The sequence below is a fragment of the Stenella coeruleoalba genome (assembly GCF_951394435.1).
Source record: "Stenella coeruleoalba genome assembly, chromosome: 19".
In the NCBI taxonomy this organism is placed as follows: Eukaryota; Metazoa; Chordata; class Mammalia; order Artiodactyla; family Delphinidae; genus Stenella; species Stenella coeruleoalba.
Genome location: NC_137165.1, coordinates 1,186,997 through 1,210,709, shown reverse-complemented (window position 1 = coordinate 1,210,709; position 23,713 = coordinate 1,186,997). Strand labels below are relative to the sequence as shown.

The 23,713-nt window shown below is 48.5% G+C and overlaps 1 protein-coding gene across 2 annotated transcripts; it reads left to right on the top strand.

Moving 5' to 3' along the window:
- Nucleotides 1–402: 402 nt before the first annotated feature.
- Nucleotides 403–23,713, top strand: COPS3 (COP9 signalosome subunit 3). 2 transcript variants are annotated; one of them, XM_079905251.1, is made up of 12 exons: nt 403–527; nt 4,487–4,616; nt 7,004–7,116; nt 7,208–7,257; nt 8,807–8,899; nt 10,344–10,523; nt 13,147–13,287; nt 15,239–15,412; nt 18,428–18,514; nt 22,042–22,155; nt 23,033–23,113; nt 23,404–23,713. In XM_079905251.1, the coding sequence occupies exons 1-12, from the start codon at nt 473–475 to the stop codon at nt 23,455–23,457; spliced, it is 1,272 nt and encodes a 423-aa protein (XP_079761377.1). In that variant the 5' UTR covers nt 403–472; the 3' UTR covers nt 23,458–23,713. The 2 variants fall into 2 exon arrangements, with proteins under 2 accessions (XP_079761377.1, XP_079761378.1); XM_079905252.1 differs by lacking the exon at nt 4,487–4,616 and having other exon boundaries at nt 430–527.

Here is a 23,713-nt window from a genome sequence, read left to right as displayed (position 1 = left end):
AAGCCAAGGTACTTGCCCAGAGTCACAGAGCTACTAAGTGGTAGACAAGGGATTTGACCGCATGCTGCCTGCCTGGCCGGACTACTACCTCGCAGGAAAAGCCTCAGGGAAGAGGTGGCAATTAAGCCGGGCTTGGAGGATTTGGCAAGGTGTTAAACGGGACAGCCATTCCCAACAAAATCCGGAAGGGATGTGCCTAACTAGGAGTTCAGTTCCTTCCTTTGCCCACCATCCCCCTTAAACCCAGGGAGCGATTTCGCGTGTGCACAGAACGAAGACGGAAGGGAAAGAAAGCTGCCTTCCGGCGTGGCATCCCTAGAGCGGATTCCATGGAAACAGTAGCCGGGTCCCAGGTAGGTGAGATCTCGCGGTGCTTGAGCGGCGGAAGTGACGTCATCGCCCTCGAGGCCCTCCAGTGGGTCGCCGGTCCTCGTCCCGCGTGCGCCGCCTCCGCCGCCGGGTCGCCGGGAACATGGCGTCTGCCCTGGAGCAGTTCGTCAACAGCGTCCGCCAGCTCTCGGCCCAAGGTGAGGCGGTGGGCGCAGGCCGCGAGTCTGCGTCCGGGCTGGCCCGGGGGTCTCGGCGCTTGGGCCGGGGCTGACGAGCGCGCGAGCTGGGCGTCCTCTCCGCCCTGGTCCCGACCCCCGGCCTCCGCCCCCCGCCGTCGGTGCCCCCTCGGTCTCGGCTCCCGGCGGCCCCTCCCGACCTGGCCGCGTGGCGGGCCCCTCGCGGCTTGGCGCGCACGTCCCCCGGGGGCCCTGGCTCCAGGCTCCCCTCTTAAGGGCGGAGTTGTGACCGTTGTTAATTTTCTTCCTGATTTTCATGCAGTTGGTTCGTTCGTTTCATCACCTGCGTATCGAGCCCTGGGCCCAGAATTAAAGTAGTTGGCCGCTGCTGTAAGGCCTCTTTCCCCACCCTGTTTGTTCATTCGTGGAATAGAAATGGCCCTACTCCGCCGAGTTGTCAGGACTGAGAGGGAGGAACCGTTAAAGTTGCAGGAGCTGCGTGACCTTGGGTAGGCACGCTTCTCTCCTGAGTTCCGTGGGCAGGCGCTGCCCCGAGGTTGCTCAGGTGTGGGGCGCGGTTCTGTCTTGTTTCTCTCGTTACTGGTAGGAGTTGGCTTCACAGGTGAGCCATATTCTCTAGGCGTGAAGAAGCAATCCATGCGTTCGTTCGTGCCACGGACTTAAGTTTCTCCTTCCCGCGGTTCCGTGTGCCTAGAAGCTTTGGGCTGGAGTCCTGTCTCGGTCGCTCGGTGTGCCAGCCGCCTAATTTCCCCGGGCCAGTATCCTTATTTACAAGACAGAACTAGGGCTGTGGTCGTGAGCATCAAGCAGGATCACTTATCTGAAAGCTTTGCACACACGCTCTGTGCAAGTCGCTGCTTTAGGAGCAGTGTGCCGGACAGAGAGGCACAGGACACTTGCCCTGCCCCTGTGTCTCGTGCCTGTGCCCCTGTGCCTCGTGCTTGTGCCTCATGCTCCCCGAATAGCAAACGTTAATGAGCTTGTTTCCTCAGCTCTTATTCAGAATTTTCTCCCATGAACCTTAAGTGAAGGGAATGGCATAATGTCCCAGCTTTCTCTGATTAGAGGACGTTTCATTGGCCCCCATCTGGTTGGGTTCATTTCACACGCACCCTGTGGCCCTTAGGTGTGTCTCCCCTTGGCCTGCACGAAGTGACTGCCTTATGATTTCAGGGTGACCCAGCATTTCTCTTAGGTCTCATCTCAGGATTGGTTATTTAATTGGGGGAAAATCATGGACTGAAATGCTTAATTGTGGGTGATTCAAATCACCGCAAAGAAGCTATTTCATTCCTGCCAGTGAGATCTCTAACAACATGATGATGAGTTGGTATTGATATTTCCCAGTTCAACTAGTATTATTACCGTGAAAGGTGATACCTAATGGACTTTCTTTGTTATTGTTTTGTAGTGAGTGTGATAATAATGGAATGTTTATTTTTGGTAAAAATTTAAAAGTATAGTAAGAAGTTCTAGAAATTATCAGAGTTCCTGGCTACAGTCACTTGGATTTTTTAAGCATTATACCATTTGAGTGTTTTTTAAATTTATTTTATTTTTTAGTAAATTTTTGTTTATTTATGGCTGCGTTGGGTCTTTGTTGCTGCACGCGGGCTTTCTCTAGTTGCAGCAAGCGGGGGCTACTGTCATTGCGATGGCTTCTCTTGTTGTGGACTCTAGGTGCAAGGGCTTCAGTAGTTGTGGCACGTGGGCTCAATAGTTGTGGCTTGCGGGCTATAGAGCGCAGGCTCAGTATTTGTGGTGCATGGGCTTAGTTGCTCCGTGGCATGTGGGATCTTCACAGACCAGGGCTCGAACCTGTGTCTCCTGCTTTGGCAGGTGGATTCTTAACCATTGCACCACCAGGGAAGCCCCTAAGTGTTTTTTTTTTTTTTTTTCTAAGTGTTTTTTAATGGGAAAAATCACTCAGTTACTAAATAGAAATAGCTGGCATGGGTAGCTTGAAGTTCAAAATGTGAAAGAGAACTGTTGAGGAGGAAACTTGAGAGGTTAATGCCCGTGGACTTATGTGTACCCTCCACCGTCACCAGAAAACAGCTGGTAGGATGTGGGAGTAGAGTGTGGCCGTGGTGTCTGTCATCAGAATAACCCATTAAAATCGGTGAGTCTACACCATCGATAATCATCAGGGAAATGCAAATCAGAGCCACAATGAGATACCACCTCACACCTGTCAGAGTGGCTATCATCAAAAAGTCCACAAATAACACATGTTGGCGAGGATGTGGAGAAAGGGAAATCCTCGTGCACTGTTGGTGGGAATGTAAATTGGTGCAGTCACTGTGGAAAATAGTATGGAGGTTCCCCAAAAAACTAAAAACAGAACTACCATACAATCCAGCAATTCCACTCCTGGGTATATATCCAAAGGAAATGAAAACACTGATTTGGAAAGATACATGCATCCCAGTGCTCATAGCACTGTTTACAACTGCCAAGATATGGAAGCACCTGAGTCCATCAACAGATGAATAGATACAGAAGATATGGTGTATACACACACACACACACACACACACACACACACACACACACACACACACACACACACACACACACACACACACACACACACACAGTGGAATACTACTCAGCCATAAAAAAGAATGAAATTTTGCCGTTTGCAACAACATGGTTGGACCTCGGGGGTATTATGTTTAGTCAAGTAAGTCAGAGAGAGAAAGACAAATACTGCATGTTATCACCTACATGTGGAATCTAAAAAATACAACAAACTAATGAATATAACAAAAAAGAAACTGACATATAGGAAACAAACTAGTGGTTACCAGTGGGGTGAGGGAAGGGGAGGGGGCAAGATAGGGGTAGGGGATTAAAAGGTACAAACTACTATGTATAGAATAAGCTATAAGGATATATTGTACAGCACAGGGAATATAGCCAATATTTTAGAATAACTATAAATGGAGTCTAACCTTTAGGAGTTGTGAGTCAGTATCTTGTACACCTGAAACTTATATAATATTGTAAATCAACTATATCTCAATTAAAAAAGAAACTTCCTTGGGGGGAAGCCGGTGAGTCCAATTCTGGCCTAATTAGATTCTGTACCTTAGTTGTTAAGACATAATATTGTGGTATTGGGGAAAGGTTGGTGGATCAGTTAGATTAATTCAGCAAGCTGCTTGTTGATTGATCGGGTGCTAGGCAAGCACTGCATTCTGAAGCTGGGGAAGGGACGACTCTCCTGCTGAGTTCATGTGAATGACCTAACACCAGGATCCCGGGGATGCAGAGAGCACAGAGGACAGAGAGCCGTGGGAGGGGGGGCCCGGGCTGACGGTTGACGTGAGTGAGTCGGGTCGTGGGGGTCGTGGAAGAGTCGCGAGGGAGCACTGAGCTTGGAGAGCAGCCGTGCAGAGACCTAAGGCGAGAGCGGGGACGCCGGTGTGTGAGGGGGGGCTCAGGAGGCCAGGCGGGGCCGAGGGGGCGTTTGGAGGGGTGTGATGGGAGTTGCACTTCAGAAAGGTCAGACAGGTGCAGCGTGGGCTGTGGGCTGGACGAGAGAGATGGAAGGAGGCAGACCACTTGGAAGACGGTGGAGTCCAGACAGGAAATGGTGGGGATCTGAGGGAAGGTGGAGGAAGAGAAAGGAGTGGACCCAGAGGCATAGCCGTAAGGTGAAGTCATAGTCCTGGAGGTGCGGCGGTGCTGGCGGTGATGTGAACACTGCTGGCTTGGGGGACTGGAAGCGAGAGTGGAGAAAAGGGGAAACCTTCAGGGGCCAGAGGAAAGTGGGAAGTTTAGTGCTGAGGCTGCAGGCAAGACGTCTTTGGCCCTTCTGGGTCCTCGTCCGAAATGAAGGAGAAGAAATCACCCTCAGGCACCTGCAGGTCTGATGTGTGAAGTCTGGGATTTGACCTCCTTTGGTTTGGTTAGTGGTATAACTGAATGATAGTGTTATTCCTGTTTTCCAGGGCAAATGACTCAGCTTTGTGAACTGATCAACAAGAGTGGGGAGCTCCTTGCGAAGAACTTATCCCATCTGGACACCGTGCTCGGGGCTCTGGATGTCCAGGAGCACTCCTTGGGAGTCCTTGCTGTTCTGTAAGGGCGTTTTCCTCTATGATTTTGTGCACGCTGAACCTCAGCGCTGCACTTTCTGGCTTTGGGGTTTTTTGTTGTATGCAGTAAGCCCTGGAAATGACAGTGAGCTCTTTTGCACAACTAAAGTCACGTTGTAGTAGTTACTTTTAACTCGATGCGGCTAATCATTGCTTTCATTTTTATTTATTTTACTTTTTAAAATTAATTTCTGTTGGGGTATAGTTGCTTTACAGTGTTGTGTTAGTCTCTGCTGTATAGCAAAGTGAATCAACTATACATATATTCCCTCTTTTTTAGATTTCCTTCCCATTTAGGTCACCACAGAGCATTGAGTAGAGTTCCCTGGGCTATACAGTAGGTGCTTTTATATTTTGTTCTGTTTTATCATCTTTTAAAACTCTTATGTTTATACACATTTTGAAATGTATTTTAAAAAATGAATGGCCATCTCAGTTGAGGGCGCTGTAGTTTGCGTTTATCTGAGTACTTCTATTCACATAGTCCACTGGATTCTCCCCATTTTCTAACTTAGAAAGAAAAGAGGGAAGAGTGACAGAACAGGGCACAGGGGCTATACCGAGGGAAGTTACCAGTGATCCAGAGCAGCCTGGCTTCCAATTCCCTTCAGACAAGTTGAAGCTGGTTTTTTTTTTTCCCTTTTTAAAAAAGCTATAGTTGCTGTACAAGTTTAAGCTGTTTTAGGGCCAAGTTAAATAGACGTTATTTCAATTGGTCTGTTGAACTCTTGTGACCCTGCGTCTTTGACAGTTGAATTCTTTTCTCTTAACGTTGTAGTGTTATAAATCGGGATTTTGTGGTTGTTATGAAAGTTGAGGTAATGTAAGTAAACCGAGAAGAAATTGACCTAAAGCGAGGGTCTGGCTCCACTTGCACTGAGGTTCTGAGACAGGTATGCGTCAGGAGGAAGGTGCCGGTCGGAACACGGGCGGCCAGTAGCTCATGTGCCTGTTTGAATGTAAATCTTTATGGATGAGTGAAGTGAAAGGTCCAGTTCCTCAGTTGCACTTGCCACACCCCAAGGGCTCAGGAGCTGCCTGTAGCCACTGTTTCAGACGATGCAGATGTGGAGCAGGGCCTCCGCTGCAGGAGGTTCCGCGGGTTGGGATGGCTGGGGAAGATTTCTGCCGCCTGTGGTTTCCGATTAAAAGAACAGAAAGCGTGATTTGTACACACGTCAGCATACGCGGATGCGCATGTCAAGTGAGGTGATGTGTGTGGAAGCTGTTTGAAACTAGAAGGCGTTTTACGTTGTATATCAGTTAAAGGAAACCTGGGAAGAGCCCCGACCTTGTTTCCAGGTCCCCTGGGTTTGAATCTATGTTCTGCTGATGATGAGGTTTGAGGCCCTGAGCTTCATATTTTTATTTATAAAATGGAAATCACAATGCCTTACTGACCTATTGTGAAGCCCAAATGAGATTGTTCGGACACATTTTGATACTTGGAAAGTGTAATTACAGATGTAAGGTGGCATTGTTAAGTAATACTATATAGATGGAAGTACAGATTGAAAGATGGAGAAATTGTCATTAGGCAATAATACCCATTTGATTTTTCTTGAAATGAGTTTAAACCATTCAGTTTTTTGTTCTATTTAAAGAAGAGCTTGCAGTTTACGTGTAAGCAGCGCCTAAGTGGTGGTAGCTTATGTGATTCCTCCCTCGAAACCTCTCCGACCCCCCTTGGTGTTTACGATGGCACTTGGTGGCATCATCTCCCAGGTGGCTCGGCACGGGCCACCTGCCTGAGTCATCCCTCTTCTCAGCGCTCCACTCCTTCTGGGCCTGCCCTGCAGCTAGGTTTTCTCCCAGGTCACCCAGCATCCCCTGGGTCCTGGGGCAGCACTGTGACCATGAGCCGCTGCCGTGGCCTCCGGCCAGCCCGTAGCTTCAGTGTGTTCTGCTCAGGCAGGAAAAGCCCACAGCGGGTTTCTAGGCGAACAAAGCAGTACTGAGCACATTGGACTGCTAAAGAAATCTATTTTTAAAATTTTTTGGTTATGAGTTTATATTCAGTTACTTCACGAGTATCAGGACAACCTGATATTTGGCCTCATTTGACGGAGTTTTCTTTTTTGAAAGTTCTTTTTTGGTTGCATTTTATTTCTTGCCTAACTGCTCTGGGTAAAAGTTGTTCTTTTTTAAGCATATTTTTCTTAATCTCTATTTGTGTCCATGTTCTGTGTCTTGACTGTGCAGAGAACCAGGCCAGAAGAATCTCACAGATTCCAGTTCTTCATTTTTAAAAGTACTGTGACTCCTTTAACTTCACAGAGCATTGGAGGCAGGACGGACAGACGGACGGACGGACTTCTCCGTTTCCCTGTGAGACGCCAGGACAAGTTGCTTCTTTTCTCTGTGTTGTAGGTTTGTGAAGTTTTCTATGCCCAGCGTTCCTGACTTCGAGACGCTGTTCTCACAGGTTCAGCTCTTCATCAGCACTTGTAACGGGGAGCACATTCGCTATGCAACAGACACCTGTAAGGGGAGCAGCTTTTTCTTCTTTTCCACGGAATGTATTCTGCCCTGTAGTCATTTATGTTTTCAATATTTTATTATTGTTGTGTCTAGTTGCTGGGCTTTGCCATCAGCTAACAAATGCACTTGTGGAAAGAAAACAGGTAAGAATGTTATTTGAGTATTTATAGTTCTGTTTCGCACGCCTCTAATCTGCACAGTGCGCTGAGTGTAAGGGTTCCAGCCTGGTGTTGAGACCCTAATGCTCGGATGTACGTGGTCGCTGTGGAGAGCTCAGAGCATCCACTGTGGGGCTCTGACCACAGAAGTGGTGCCTCAAGGGGGAGGCTGCTGCTTGTGTTTGGAACTGCCATTCTAGCACCCTTGTGCTGTAAAATGCCGCTTTTTTGTTTGTTAAACCTTTTAACTTGCAATTATGACATAATTTTAGCTTTACAAAAAAGTTGTTAGGTTAGTATACTTAATTGCCATAAGTGCCCTTCACCCAGAGCCCCCAGCTGTTAGCGTCTTACACCCAGAGCCCCCAGCTGTTAGCGTCTTACACCCAGAGCCCCCAGCTGTTAGTGTCTTACCATACTTGTTCATTCTTTTCTCTTTTTCCTGAGCCCCGGAAAGAAAGTTGCAGATGTGATGCCTGAGTGCCTCAGCGAGTGTTTCTTAGAAATTAGGACAAATTAAGACGTTCTCTTGCATGACTGCAGCACACTGACCAACATGAGGAGATGAGCACTGACCGACTCCTTTAGCAAATCTGACCTGGTTCCGATTTTACCAGTTGTTTCACTGATATCTTTTATAACAGAAGAAAGTCTCAGATCACGGGTTGAATTACATTGCTGTGTGTCTTTAGTTTCCTTTAATCTGGTAAACTCTTTATTTTTTGTGATACACAAGTTGTAATTTGTAAGTTTCTTTTTGATTTGAAATTCAACTTTAAGACTAGTGTAAAAGAGGCTGAAAACAACCGCAAAAAAAAAAAAAAAAAAAAGAGGCTGAAAACAAAGAGCCAGTTGGTATTTTGTGGGAGCACTACGTAATTATTGTTTGAGGGAGATGGTTAATCCCAAGTCTCTACTGAAAAAACACGTTAAGTTCCTCAGCTATTTTATGGTCACACCTCCTCTCCAAAAGCTGACTGCACCTCGTGTGGTTCTTGGTCTTGTTATTCATGGTCAGGGCAGGAAAACGGTCCGTTTGTGCTTGGAACTGCCATTCTGGCGCCCCTTGTGCTGTAAAAGGGGCTTGTGGTATCACTCTCAACAGCAGTTTACCACCAGGTAAGAGATGTTGCTGGAGAGAATTTACAGGTGACAGCTAGACTGCCCTGTGGGACAATGCCAACATCCTTATCCACAATTCAGTCACCTAAGCATAGGTCTCATCTGTTGTAAATAATTTGTAAAATTTTTGTTTAGCTGTAAGTATAATGAACTCTTGAGAGTGTAATGTTGCTTTTGATTATTGATCTCCAATAATTAGAAAAAGCTTTATGATTTAAAAAGTTGTGCTGAATTACTCTACATATCACAATAAACAGCTTAAGACAACATTTTCTGACTGAATAGGGATAGAAGTTTCGTGAGAGGCTGTGGGACCCTCCTCTTGTGGTTTAGAAGAGCCCATCAGTATGTTACTTTCGTTTCTAAGTGACAGCCTAGGACCCAGCGTGCTGACAGGTGTCCTTTCCGACAGCCCCTGCGCGGAATCGGCGTCCTTAAGCAGGCCATTGACAAGATGCAGATGAACACAAACCAGTTGACCTCCGTCCATGCTGACCTTTGCCAGGTGAGCAGCGAGGGGTTGCCCCGAGTCACGGTTGGACTTGGTGAAGATGGCGCTGTGTTCTAAGCCTCGGAATGTGTAGCTGCCCCTGTTGCTGGGAAGGGAATCTTGGGGCTACTGAGCGCAAACCATCGACTGAGGCCCAGCTAGTCAGCTCGTGATGTGGGGGCAGGTGGGGTGAGTAGGGCTTGTGACCTTAACAATCCCAGTAAGGAGCTCTGGAACCTGAGGACGAACCAGGTGACTTCTTACACTTCAAAGTGTTGTTCATGTATTTATTTTATTTTGTGTGACTCCAAACCCAGATGGCAAAGGGCGGTGGGTATATAATGAAGCCCGTCTCCCACCTGCTGACTGGCCACCCATCCCTTCTCTCCAAAGGAAACTGGAATTAGTAGTTTCTTAGGCATCCTTCCAAAGACGGTTTATGCACGTATAAGATATGTTTATATTTGTCCTCTCTAGTTTTTTAAACACAAATACTAATCTATACAATGTCTTATGTACCTTGCTTTTTTCTTACTGTGTCTTGGAGATGATTCCATGTCAGTGCTTTACAGCTGCAGAGAATTCCATAACATGGGTTTAGCCAGTCCCTGTGGGGTATCTAGATTGTTTCCTTTATGAATAACATGGTATGTGGATTATTTTCAACCACATGTTCTAATTTCACATGGAGACGTGCTTTCTTTTCTCTTTATTTATTTATTTATTTTTTGGCCGCGTTGGGTCTTCGTTGCAGTGCACAGGCTTCTCATCGTTGGTGGCTTCTCTTGTTGTGGAACAGGGGCTCTAGGCGCACGGGCTCTAGAGCGCAGGCTCAGTAGTTGTGGTGCACAGGCTTGGTTGCTCTGCGGCATGTGGGATCTCCCCGGACCAGGGCTCAAAGCCGTGTCCCCTGCATTGGCAGGCAGATTCTTAACCACTGTGCCACCAGGGAAGTCCCCTCTTTATTTCTTCTAAAAACTTTTGTGATGGAGGTGTGACGTACATACAGTAAAGTTTGCAGATCTCAGGTGTACAGTGCGTGCCCTGTGCTGCATCACCCAGACACAGAACTTTGCTGGATCTTGCTTTCTTGAGCTGCACATTCCCTACACTTACCTGAAGGGTTCAGACATGGAAAAGCAGTGATTGGAGAGAAACTGTTCTTACTTCACCAGATCAGTGAAGAGAAAAGGTCACACTTGTCGTGCATCTGTAAATAGATGGGCTTTGCTTCATTTGTGGAGCCCTTTATGTCATAGCTGGTTAGTCTTTTCTAAAGAAATGCTATTGTATTCTGAATGCCTAAGAAAATGGAATAACATGCTAACATTTAGATCATTTTAGTCAATAAAATGTAAAGCCCGTTATTTTCTAGAACTTTGCGGAATCTGGGAATTTGCTCTTTCTGCTAAAGCCGAAGTGCACCTAGAGTGATGGCTTCATGTCAATGTTTCCACAGCTGTGTCTGCTGGCGAAGTGCTTTAAGCCCGCCCTCCCGTACCTGGACGTGGACATGGTGGACATCTGCAAAGAGAACGGGGCCTACGAGGCCAAGCACTTCCTATGCTACTATTACTACGGCGGGATGGTCTACACCGGGCTGAAGAACTTCGAGCGGGCACTCTACTTCTACGAGCAGGTAGTCGGCGCTCCTCCGGGGGCGTATGAACTTGCAGGCTGGCGGCTGGAGCTGCAGGGGAGGGTTCTTTCAGAGGCCGTTTCCCTGTGGCCAGGGGCGCAGGGCAGGGGAGGGATGGGCACTGTGGGGCAGGCTGACCAGGCTTTGCCACGACCCCTGGTTTGGGTTGAGTTGTGTGTGTCTCTTGACTTTGTAGCTTCCTTTGTGTGTGGGGAAGGGATGGAACCGAGTGACCTTTGACGCATCTTCTTGTTCTGAAACCAGATGTGACGTTCGGTTAAGCTTTTCTTTCTTTCATTGTTTTTTTTGGCTGCACCGCGTGGCCTGTGGGATCTTAGCTCCCCGACCAGGGATTGAACCCAGGGCCACAGCAGTGAAAGCGCTGAGCCCTAACCACTGGACTGTCAGGGAACTCCCGAGTTTTTGTTACTTTAATAAATGAAACATTCTTCTGGTCTGTGATTCAAAGGGTGTGAAGGAGTACACAGTGAAGAGTGCCTCCCACCTTTGTGTCTGTGTAATGAGACGTATTGCGCAGCTCTGCAGCTTCACTCAGGGTCTAACAAAGATAGACAGTGCTGGCTACAACCAGTGTTTTAGGATAAATTTGCCAGATGTCCATAAGTTGTTTCATTCAGAGCACATGTTCAGGTGATAAAAGACATTCCAAGCCTCAGAGGCGCTCATGGTGTATTTGAGGTGCTGTAGAAGCCCCCGCACAGACCTGTGAGTGGGTGTCGCCTCAGTGAGCGGGAGCTGGCCAGCATCGCTGGGGGCCTAGGGCAGGGTGACCACAGGTGCTGTTGGCAGGGGCGATGTCTTTCAAGGACGTGACTGGTCAGGTAGGACCTTCCAGGGGACTACATTGACCGTACGGTCACAATTTCAGTTCCTCAGAAAACCGCGAGCAGACACCCGCAGCGACTGAACGCGCGGTGGCTCTGCAGCCTAGCAGAGGTGGGATGAGCCCGCCGATGGTCTAGGGGTGCCGAGACATGGGCGCGCGGCAGGAGGGTGCGCGGTCTGTCACAGAGAGTTGAAATGTCAAAGACACAGCATGTTCACGTTTACAGCTAGAAGGCTTTTACCTGATAATCCACGTAGTCCCTCTTTTGCCCAAGTGACAGTCTGCTTCATGGCGCTGTGTCTTCATGATGTACATCAGTTCCAGGTAGTATTAGTACCTTAATTTCAGGAGGTGACACAGATTTTGTTTTACTGCCTTTTTAAAATCCAAAAGAACGATGTACTTAGTGAAAAAAATTCAGATCACGCAGCATTATATAAAGTAAAGAGTGAAAGTAGCCTCTTCCTCTTACCCCGTGCCACAGGTGGCCCTGGCAGCCCACTAGCCCCCGGTCGGCGTGGTACTCTAAGCAGGTTTGGTGCTTCGCCATTAAAGCAGTGCTGCGTGTGGATCGTGGCATTTGTGTTCTTCTGCACTTGCATGAGTGTTTCCGTTGAATAATTCTCAGAAGTGCCTTGTAGGCTCAGTGGCTTGGATTTTGATTTGGAACATTTGGGCTGATGTGGGTGTGATAGTTTTGAATTCTTAACCCTCATGAATCCAGGTGAAAAAAGGTGGAAAGGCAGCCTCAGGATGGGAGGAAATATTGGCAGATCACATTTCTGATAAGAGACTTACATCCAGAATATACAAAGATGTCTTAAAACTCAACAATAAAATTTAAAAAATGGGCAGTGGGTTTGAATAGACATTGCTCTAAAGAAGATAGACAGATGGCTAAAAGCAGTAGTCATCAGGGAAATGCAAATCAAAACCACAGTGTGATATCAAGTCACACTAGGATGGCTGAAGTTAAAAAGAGAGCCAGTAACGTGTTGATGAGGATGTGGGGAACTCAGAGCCCCCGTGACTGCCAGCGGAGTGCACAGTGGTGTGGCCGCTTTGCAAATAGTTCTGCGCTTCCTCAAAACGTTAAACCTACAACTTCCAAATGACCTGGCACTTCGCTCCCAGGATTGCACCCGAGGGAAGTGAAGACAAATGTCCACTCAGATCCATACATGAATGTTCACAGCACCATGATGATTCACGTGGCCAGACGCCCGCCAGCTGAGGATCTGAGTACACAGAAGGTGGGGCACTGTTGGCCCATGACACAGATGATGTCCTGACACAGGCCACTGCAGGGGTGTGCCCTGAAAATGTCACCTCGAAGCTGCTCACGAAAGACTACATGAAGCCATTTATGGGACTTCCCTGGCGGTCCAGTGGTTAGGACTCCATGGTCTCACTGCCCAGGGCCTGGTTGGGGAACTGGGATCCCATAAGCCACGCAGCGAGGCCACACACACAGAAAAAAAGCCATTTATATGCACTGTCTAGAGTAGCCAAATCCATTGAGATGTGAAGTAGAGGAGTGGTCGCCTGGGGTAGGGGGGTGGGCGGTGACCACTGACGGCCTGGGGTTTCTTTTTAGGGGGTGAAAATGTTCTGAAATTCGGTAGTGGTGATAGTCGCACAGCTTGGTGAAGACACCAAAGCCCAGTGAGTTGGATGTGTTCAAAGGGTAAATGCTAGAGTTATTAAAAGGTAGTGATTTAGTATAAGTGCTCTTTTCCTAATTCAAGCTCCCCTGCTGTCTTCACTCCTGCTCAGGCCATCGCCACTCCTGCTATGGCTGTCAGTCACATCATGCTGGAGGCATATAAAAAGTATATTCTCGTTTCTTTGATACTGCTTGGCAAAGTGCAGCAGCTGCCGAAATACACGTCTCAAATTGTGGGAAGATTCATTAAGGTGAGTTTTTAAAACAAGATTTCCTAGGTGACATGTTCTGATCATAGGAAATTGTGGTGATGTGTAGCTCTGTCATCTTTTTTTTTTTTTTTTTTTTTTTTGCGGTACGCGGGCCTCTCACTGTTGTGGCCTCTCCTGTTGCGGAGCACAGGCTCCGGACGCCCAGGCTCAGCGGCCATGGCTCACGGGCCCAGCCGCTCTGCGGCATGTGGGATCTTCTCGGACCGGGGCATGAACCCGCGACCCCTGCATCGGCAGGCGGACTCTCAACCACTGCGCCACCAGGGAAGCCCTCTGTCGTCTTATTCTGCGGGCCCTAGCTCTCCCGGCACGTTAAATTAGCAGATGCTCACTTGCTGGCTGCTGGGCATGTGGCAGAGCCCGAACCCTCCCAGTCCGTGCACACCGATCGCCTGACGGACCGCGATGTTCCTAGGAATCTGTTTTCACACTTTTGCTCTGGGTGATCATAGCTGTAGATGTTTAAGGTCCTAGAAAAGCAGTGCTGACTCTGTTGGACTCTCACTTTGACCAAGTGCCGGGGAATCTTATTAGACCCCAAGCGCTGCTCACAGAGCTGCTCTTGTTTCCCTGAGGACTCAGCCCTGGGACCACGTGAAGAAATGACCTACTTTTTTTTTTTTTTTTAAATAATACATGCTCATAGGGTTTTGTTTTTGTTTTTTTTTAAACTGAAGTCACTATCATTCTGATAACAATTTTTTGCTGACCCTCCTTGTACAAAATTCAGAATTTCACTAGATCAGTGTGAGAGTCTTCCTGATGAGAAGATTTCCGTGCTGCCTTGTTGAGGGTGGCCCGTGTCCTTCTCTAAGAGCCCGTCGTGCTTCTCAGGCTCCAGGCTTTTAGTCACATACGGGGGCATGGGGGTGGGTAGAAGGACGTGCAGGTTTGGGGAGCTCCTGGGGTGATTGAGGTGGCCCTAGGAGGAGGGCCTTTGTAAGGTGAGGTCCCCATGACTCGGCCTCCTTCCCCGCAGTTGTGGTTTGTTGGCGGTGATATCAGAGTGGTGAAGAGGGCACAGGCTTCAGGGTGGGGATGCAGGTTTGAATCCGTGTCTCAGGACCACGGACCTACTCGTGGGCCTGGGTCCAGTTTCTCACGTATAAGAGAGAGGGGAATGCGTGCACACGTATAAGATAGAGGGGGACGCATGTGCATGTAGTAAGAGGGCAACGTATGTTCACGTAATGAGACAGAAGGGAACGCATGTTCACGTAATGAGACAGGGGAACGCATGCGCACGTAATAAGGGCAACACATGCACACGTATGATAGAGGGCAACGCATGCTCACGTAATGAGATAGAGGGGAACGCATGCTCACGTAATGAGATAGAGGGGAACGCATGTGCACGTAATAAGCTAGAGGGCAACGCATGCGCGCGTGTAAGATAGAGGGCAACGCATGCTCACGTAATGAGGTAGAGGGGAGCGCATGCGATGGTGAAGGCAGCACACCTCTGAGTGTGCCCTCAGCCCTGTTGTCTCTGGTTCCCCCAGAAGTAGCGGGTTGTCCTGTTGCACCCAGTGAGGTATGTGTGAGCGGGAGAGGGAACTGAGAAGGGTGGGAATTTTCCTTCTTTCTTCCCAAAGTGGTTTATCAAGAGAAAAATCAAGAGCCCCTGATGGAGAAAAAAGACCTGTGTGCCTTTACTAACTGTGTGTACTGCACTTGCTGTGCAGCAGTTTGCTCTGTACTACAAAGTGGGAGTTTTTTTTGTTTGACAGTAAACTAATCCATGGTGCATTTCTATCCTTGGTCTTGAAAACTAGGCATTTGCTTTGGGTAAATTATAATTTGTTAGGTAACAGTGAAGGATGTTGAATGTACTTGCTCCAAATTTAGTGCCATGTTTTCTTTTGCGTCTTACACAGGCTCCGTTCCTCTAACTCTCGAATCTGGTTTCTTCCCGCCTGCACACCTTTAGCCTCTTAGCAACGCGTACCACGAGTTAGCGCAAGTTTATTCCACCAACAACCCCTCGGAGCTCCGCACCCTGGTGACCAAGCACAGCGAGACCTTCACTCGCGACAACAACATGGGGCTGGTGAAGCAGTGCCTGTCCTCGCTGTACAAGAAGAACATCCAGAGGCTCACCAAGGTGAGGCCCTGGCCGGGCCCCTCCGACCCTGGGCTCCTTTTCTCCCCTCGCCCCCCTCAGCGCCGGGGCAGCAGCACAGGGTCTCGTCCTGAGGAAGAGCTCTCCCAGCTGACTCCCTAGGGCACTTTGATGGGTGCTTTTGGTCTTTCCAGTGCTGGGGCAGGGTATTTGAGAAGAGGGACAGGTGAAGGGCAAGAGGTAGGAGATATGGCCACCCTGGGAGGTACAGACAGGGAGCCCGGGGGCGTGGCCATGCTGCTCTGGACCCTGCGGCGGGCTGACGCACGCGGGGGCACAGGGCCAGCACACTGGAGCTGAGGGAGGTGAGCCGATCGTGTATTTTCTATTTTCAAGATGAAAATAAACCTAGTGGCTTTTGATGACGGAAAATACGCTTATTATCAAATGTTAAAACCGCCCAGGAAAGTGTAAAAAGAAAAACGAAGCTCCCCACGAGCCAGGAAGGCGTTTGCTGCAGGGAGTGGTAAACCAACAAAGAGCAGCGGCGACCGGGACGGTGCGGCTCTTCTCCTGGGGCTTAAGGACGGGGCTGTGGGGCTCCAGGCAGAGGACGGGAAAGGATGCTGCTCAGTTGATGCGAGGGCCAGGGAGGCTGGAGGGGACCAGGGGGAGGAGGGGCAGCCGGGGAGGCCGCCACTACACGGGGAGAATCGCTCCTGGAGCAGGAGGAGAGGGAAGGGTCACCGCACACGAGGAGGAGGCCCTTCCAGACACTCCAGACATCCGTCTGTAAGAGGAAGATGGAGACACGAAAGAGAGAGCGCCTCGAGAAGAGGAAAAACAAATGTCCTGTCAGAGAAAAGCCAGCTGGACCCGTAGGCTAGAAAGACCGGACCTAAAAGATTCAAGGTGACCAGCAGCTGAATTCTCCCCACAGTGTTTTCCATTTGGCCCAGGTGCCAACACAGCTGCTCTAAGTACAATAAGTTTCTATCTCGCCATCGAGAGGAGCTGCTGGGAAACAGCTGCACCCGTAGGTGACTGGTACTGGGAGTTTAGATGGAAAACCAAAATGTGAACAAGGAGAGAAGACAGTGCACGTTCAAAAAAATGTTAAGTTACAAAATGGCGGATGAGAGTTAAATGAAGAATTAGAACTTAGGGAATCTAGTAAGTAGGCATCACTGTGAAAATCATCAGTTAAACTCTTGTGAAATAGTCAACCCCAGTTCGTCACTTTGGAATCAGTTGATAGCTTATGCCGAGAAGTCGGTATGCTTTATATGGAAAGTGCAGTTTTCCATTTTGGATTGGATAAACACGGATCCAGAGTGTGACCAAGCAAACGTGAAGGGCCTTGGGTGGCCAGTCCAGGGCGGGGCAGTGGCTTCACAGTCACCAGCGTCCTGGTCCTACTGTGCTGACTTACCATTGATTTGAGTCCGCTGGGCTGATAAGCCCTTCCCGGCGGCCTTGGGGGGGGCATCACAGCTGCTGGTGGGCAGGGGCGCCGCCATGGAGGATGCGTGGCGTCATGCCGTGGTGCCAGAACAGTAGATGGGGCATCAGAGGATTTTCCAGCCAGGTTAGTAGTCTGCTATTCAAAGGGCAAAAGAATCAGGCTTTTAAAGAAGTCTCAGCAGGTGTACTGCATGTGGGTGTCGGGATGAGAGGCTGCTGCAGGGCCACCAGGGAAATGGGCTTATCCTGTGAGGCTCAGATCTGCTCCACATTCATGTTTTGTGGGCGTCTCTCTAAATCCCTCTGCTCTGTGTGTAGACACCCCATTAACTGTAGTTGGGATCATATTGTATGTGCTGTCCTGTACACTGCTTTTTTCACTGTCTTCACCTTGTTTCCATGGCAATGTAAGCCTGCACCACAATGACTGTACATCATACTCTGTTGTACAGATGGTCAAACTCACTCAACCAGTCCTCTTCTGGTAGACATTCCAGTGGAAGTTTCTCCTTATTTTGAAATGGGGAAAAGGACAGTTCCGGGTATTTAGAAATGTTCACTTTTGAGTCCTCATTGGCGCTAAACTACTTAGATACTTCTTAGGATTAACAGTAGTTTCATTTGCAGAGGGCATGCTACTCTTTGAACTAAAGTATATGTATCAGTAGAATTCTCGGTCATTGACTTATCAAGAGTTTTCAACATCACAGTCTTAACATGGCCTGCTGTGAAGATGCCATCATTGTAAATATTGCCAGCTGCCCTAAAGGAAGAGCTCTTCTAATTTGTTCCTGGAAGGGGGCCTTTTCATCAGGGCCCAGGCAAACCCATGATAAACACTGGTTTCCTTTTAACCCCCATTTGTTTACACATTCTAGCTTTGAATTTTGAAGGACGAATGTGATTTTTTTCAATTTTATATTATTTACAAGGTAATATGTTTACAATACGAAATTCAAAGACACAAAAATCTCCATCCAGTTCCTATACCCCAGCCGGCCTTTTCTTTCCCCAGAGGCAGCCTGGTGTCACCCGCTTCTCGGATATCCTTCCAGAGATCATCTGTGCACATAGGCACATGCACTCATACGCATGTGTGCTGTCACACATATGCACTCTTCCCTTGTACACAGATGTGAGCGTGCTGTAGACCCTGTTTTGCATCCTTTTTTATATTTAACGATGCACATGTCTTGGATTCTTTTCCAGCTCATAAAAAGTGTCCACACCAGTAAGTTTTTTACAACCGTGTAGGAGTCCATTCGTGTAATTGTGCTGCACTCAGCCAGTCCTCTGCTGACGGACTTCTAGGTGGTTCCAATCTTTGCCGTTGCAGGCGGCGCTGAAATGGCGGTGCACACGTCATTTCAGATGTACAGGACACACGTGTGGGATACTGCTTAAAAGTCATTAGTCCTCTAGAAAACTGATGCTGAAACCTTAGTTTATCCATTGCATGTCATCTTCACAACAAAAAGTTGTCTTGTACAGTATCGGAAAGCTTTTCAGAGACTCAGTAGAACACTGTACACATTTAATAAAATTTCTTTCCTCAGCATTTCTACTTGTGATTAATTAACTTCTGAATTTCAGACCTTTTTAACGCTGTCATTACAAGACATGGCAAGTCGTGTGCAGTTATCTGGACCTCAGGAGGCAGAAAAGTATGTCTTGCACATGGTGAGTGTGTTGCTGTTTTTCAAAAAGTAATCACTGTATTTTTGTCCTTGTAAAGGTAACAGGTGTTTACGATAGAAAATCCAAAGGAGGACGAAGGGGGCCCATCCAGCGTCAACCACTGTGGACATTTTCGTCGATTTCCTTACAGTCTTTGGGGTTTTCCCGTGACATGTACTCATGTGTCGCACACAGTGGTGTCTTAGCAGTGCTCCGTATTTATATTTTCATTGTCACGGTTTTTGTGAATATCATTTAAAACACTCATGAAATACTTCAGATAATACAAAGAGACACAAAGCAGTGCTGCTCTGCCTGCTGGTCTGTGATGAGCCCACGGACGAGCCATATGTGGGGCAGGGCCCTGCTGCCCTGAGGAAGTCCTGTGCAGCGAGGTAGGGGCCGGTGACCTCATGGGTGGCAGTCTGACTCACCCCCCTCCTGGGTGGTGTCACCCCGAGACCACACTCAGAGCAGATCCCCACGCGCTCAGCTCCAGCTGCAGATGGCAGATGTCACAGGACACCTGAGACCCATTTACTTCCCAGTTGTAACTCCCCACTCCCCAAATTTAGATGGGCATTTATTTATTTATTTGTTTTTTAAAGGTTGGCATTTTTATATTTATTTATTTATTTACTTACTTTGGCAGGGCTGCATTGGGTCTTCATTGCGGTGTGCGGGCTTCTCATTGCGGTGGCTTCTCTTTTTGCCGAGCATGGCTCTAGGCACGCGGGCTTCAGTAGTTGCGGCACGCGGGCTCAATAGTTGTGGCGCACGGGCTTAGTTGTTCCACGGTATGTGAGATCTTCCCAGACCAGGGCTCGAACCCGTGTCCCTTGCTCTGGCAGGCAGATTCTTAACCACTGCGCCATCAGGGAAGTCCCTGGATAAGCATTTAAATGACTATGTGGTAACCCACCAAGTTGAAATAGCATCATTTAGTTATTCTGTTACACAAACGCATGCCTCCGATCTGATCCCCAAGAGCAAACCTCTGTCCTTAGCCCGGGTCAGGCACGTCTTCTCATGTAGAAAGTCAGCATTCTGCGTTTTCTGCTAGTGATCTCCCCTGTGATGTCAGGAGTGCTGCCAGGTCCGGATTAGGAGTCATGAAACTGTTTTCAGTGTGATAATGGAGTATTTTCTTTCCATAGTTCAATTTACAAATGTTTGAAGGTTTTTTCCTTCAACGTAATCCTCCAAACACAGAGACACACATCCCAAACAAACAAAACCAGTCCCACCTCCCCAGCCTCGGAGCGCCTGCTGAGAGCACCTTGCCGCCCACAGGGTTTCGTCCCGTGGGTCAGCCGCACACCTCCCCGGACTTGCTCGTCAGCGGTGCGGACACAGCTAGTGAGGTGCTTGCCCAGCCCAGACGGACCCTGACAGGCTCCAGACCCGCTGGCGGTGTTCTATCTGCCGGAGACACGTGGCATTTGCCAGGGCAAATGTCTGAGGGCGCTTCTGGTCGTCACAGCTGGGGGTGCTACTCACATGTAGCGGGTAGAGCGGGGGGCACTGCTCAAGCTCCCACGATGCAGAGGACTGCGCCCGCCACAAAGAATTGTCTGGCTCAAAACGTCAGGCCACACCTGAAAAATCCTGCCCTACCGTGTAAAATTTATGAAGGCAGGGGTTGTTCTTTAAATAAGACTCAATTTTTTTACAGTGGTTTGAGGTTCATAGCACAGTTGAAGGGAAAGGACAGGGTTCCCCGCCCCACACGTGCACAGCTTCCCCTTATCAGTATCCCTACCGGGTGGGACAGTTCTTAGCAACTGACAGCCCTACACAGATGTGTCACCATCCCAAGGCCTTAGTGCACATTAGGGTTCGTTCATGGTGTTGGACGTTCTGTGGGTTTGCACAGGTGTATAAGGACATGGGTCCATCATCATAGTGTCGTGTGGAGTATTTTCATGGGTTTGCACAGGTGTATAAGGACATGGGTCCATCATAGTATCGTGTGGAGTATTTTCATTGCCCTGAAAGTCCTCTGTGCTCTGCCTATTTGTCCCTCTCCCCCTCCCCCACCCCCACTGATCTTTTTATTTTCTCTACAGTTTTACCTTTTCCAGAATGTCATATAGTTGGAATCATACAGTGTGTAGCCTTCTCAAACCTGCTTCCAGCCCTACCTCTGCCTAGAAAGGTTATTATTATCCTGATCTCTAACGGCCTAGTTTTAGTCACGTCCTACTTTTGAGTTTTATATAAAAGGCAACGTACAGCATATGTACTGCGGGGTCTGGCTTCTTTTGCTCAACACCATGAGATTCATGCACAGTGTTGCGTATCATCGTAGTTGGCTCATTTGCAGGGCTGCAGCGTTGCACTGTACGAGGCTGCCTTTCCGTTCCCATCAGGGGACGCTTGGGTTGTTTCCAGTTGTAGTTACTACAGAGTGTGCCACTGTGGTGAGCCCGGTGTGCATGTCCTTCCCCTTTGTGAAGAGGCAGCTCTCTTTGCTCATGGGGTCAGAGTTACGCCTTCTGTTTAGTGTGTGTTGGGCTGTTGGTGTTTCATTAACTGGGGCCCATCCCTTTCCAGGATGGAAAGGAGCAGACCAACTCAGGCAGCTCAGTTCCACTGTGACAGACCACTGTCACCTGGGGAGCAATTTGTTAGAAAAACACCTGTTTGGGATTTTATCGGCTTCTCGCTTTTTACTTCATGGACAGGATTTGGCGATGAAGTTCAAACAGATAAATCCCCAGTTGTTGATGCGAAGAACAAAGACCTTGAAACTGCCTTGGAATCAACATTGGCAGAAAAGTTTTCTTAAAGGACCAGAAGACAATTTCTACTGGGGTGAAACAAAAATGTGTTAGGGTTTCACTTTTTAAAATGCAGCGGCAACGTCAGTTATATCTCACAGAAATTTTCTAAAGATGTAAGGGCACTTCCGAAACGTTATGCTAGAGAAGCAAGACACGGAGACCATATACTGTCTGACTCCATTTATATGAAACATCCAGAACAGGCGAATCCATGGGGCAGAAAGTAGCCTAGTGGGTGCAGGAGGCTTGGGAGGAGGGGAAATGGGCAGTGACTGCCTAAATGGGGCGGGTTCCCCGTGGGGGCAGTGAAATCTTTTGAAACAGGGTAGAGTTGGTGGCTGCACATCACAAGTGTAGTTGAATCCTCTGAATTGTTCACTTTAAAATGGTAAATTTGGGACTTGCCTGGCAGTCCAGTGGTTATGACTCTGCGCTCCCAATGCAGGGGGCACAGGTTCGGTCCCTGGTTGGGGAACTAAGATCCTGTATGCCGCATGGCCAACTAAATAAATAAACTAAGTAAAGTGGTTCATTTACCTCATGTGGATTTTACCCCTTCACGTCTGTCTTGCTGCAGAGCACGTGATAGGTATTGAACAGGTATCTGTGAATAAGCAGGTGGTGCTTCTACATCCACATGCAGATGTATTTATTGCTTTCTGTGATTTCTCCTGATTGTGTTGAAACACTGCATATTCACATCGTTTTGGGGTCTAAACTGCTTTCCTGATTTTTCTTTTATAGATAGAAGATGGTGAAATTTTTGCAAGTATTAATCAGAAGGATGGGATGGTCAGTTTCCATGATAACCCTGAAAAATATAATAACCCCGCCATGCTTCATAACATCGACCAGGAGGTAAATATGAATGCCAGGTGTTTTGGGCTGATGTTTAGGATGTTATACCTGAAACACTGACTCTATATTCCGAGATAATTTTAGCTCTGAATACGGGTAGTTCCCAACTAGTTTTCTAAGAACATCTTATTTCTTAGAAAGTTAATTTCAAGGTGGACTCTCCCAGGTTGTACGATTATAAGTAGATGGTGGGTTAGCTTATTTGTCTAGCTCACCAAAGCCTCCTCAACTCCTGAAACAGTTGAAGGGTCTTAGAATCGGTACGGTTTTATCCGTACCCAGTGGCCACCTATACTGTAGAGCCTTCAGTAATGTGAATCTGGAGCCCCAGCTCAGGAAGTCAGGAATCTCCTGTCTCTGCTGGGGGAGAGCGGGCAGCTGGAGGAGACGAGCCGTCCGCGGTTGCCCCTGGGCAGCAGCGTGGGCCCCGGAGCGCATCCTGCTCCGAGTGCTTGCCGGGATCTGGACATGAGCCAGGAGTGTGTGGGTAGTCTGGTTTCTTACCTCTGTTTAGGCAAACGGATTGAACTGAACAGCTCCAGAACCTTCAAAGCAGTATGTCTCCACAGTCTGTTTTTGGCAATTCCAAGTTTTCTTTAAAAAACCCTGAAAACGGGAAGGTTTTTTTTGTAACTCATGTGATGGCAAATGAATATTTTTAGGTTTCACTGCAAAAGATGTCAGCGTGTTTGATGACGGGGTGCTGCCCCAGGTCCTGCTGTACTGTGTTGCTGACGGAATCCAAAACTTCTGACTCCAGAATTCATCTGGCCCCAGGGTTGTGACCCTGTAGCACCCACAGTAATAGTCTAGGCTAAAAAGGTGAAGTTGCCCTAAACCCGCTCACTCAGCGCATCCACACCTGTCTGCCACGCAGATGCTGAGGTGCATAGAGCTGGACGAACGGCTGAGGGCCATGGACCAGGAGATCACAGTGAACCCCCAGTTTGTGCAGAAGGTGACTGGGGCCCCCTCACTCACGGAGTGGGCTGGGCGGGGCGGGGTGGCATCCTCCATCAGGTGTGTGAGCTTGTGCCCAGAAGCCATATCGGGGAGGCTCACAGAGACATACTCGTTGGGGACGTTTCCAGACTCCAGGCTGGAAGTGTGTTTAGGGATGAGGGTGGGGGTCCTGGACCTGCCTCCCCTGCACACGGGGTGGCGTCTTCGGGGGCGTAGGTGTCCGGGGCTGGCGGGAAACCCTTGGCCAGGGCAGACAAGTGCACTGCCTCTCTCCCTCCCTTCCAGAGCATGGGGTCACAGGAAGACGATTCGGGAAACAAGCCATCCAGTTATTCCTGAAGCCAGTGCCTCTCCTGAGTTTCAAAGAAGCCTTCTCCGTGTACGGGGCAGGTGTCGGGAAGGCAGCAGGGAGGACCAGGCCCGTCTCACCTAGACACTAAGGCGGTGTGTTTTGTTTTGACGTCTTCGGTCCTGTGTGCTTTCAGAAAACCATTCTCTCTGCAAAGAAAGGAAAACGTTTTCAAACTTTAAAGCCTGTTGTGGATTTATTTATCCTCAGATTAATGTGGTTATTGCATTAAATCTACCTTTTTGT

Bases quoted from the DNA above. Each gene is read 5' to 3' on its own strand.
- COPS3 (XM_079905251.1), top strand. From the start codon at position 473: ATGGCGTCTGCCCTGGAGCAGTTCGTCAACAGCGTCCGCCAGCTCTCG. The intron at 7,258-8,806 runs GTAAGAATGTTA...CCTTTCCGACAG, and splicing joins CACTTGTGGAAAGAAAACAG to CCCCTGCGCGGAATCGGCGT. The intron at 18,515-22,041 runs GTGAGTGTGTTG...TTTCTTTTATAG, and splicing joins AAAAGTATGTCTTGCACATG to ATAGAAGATGGTGAAATTTT.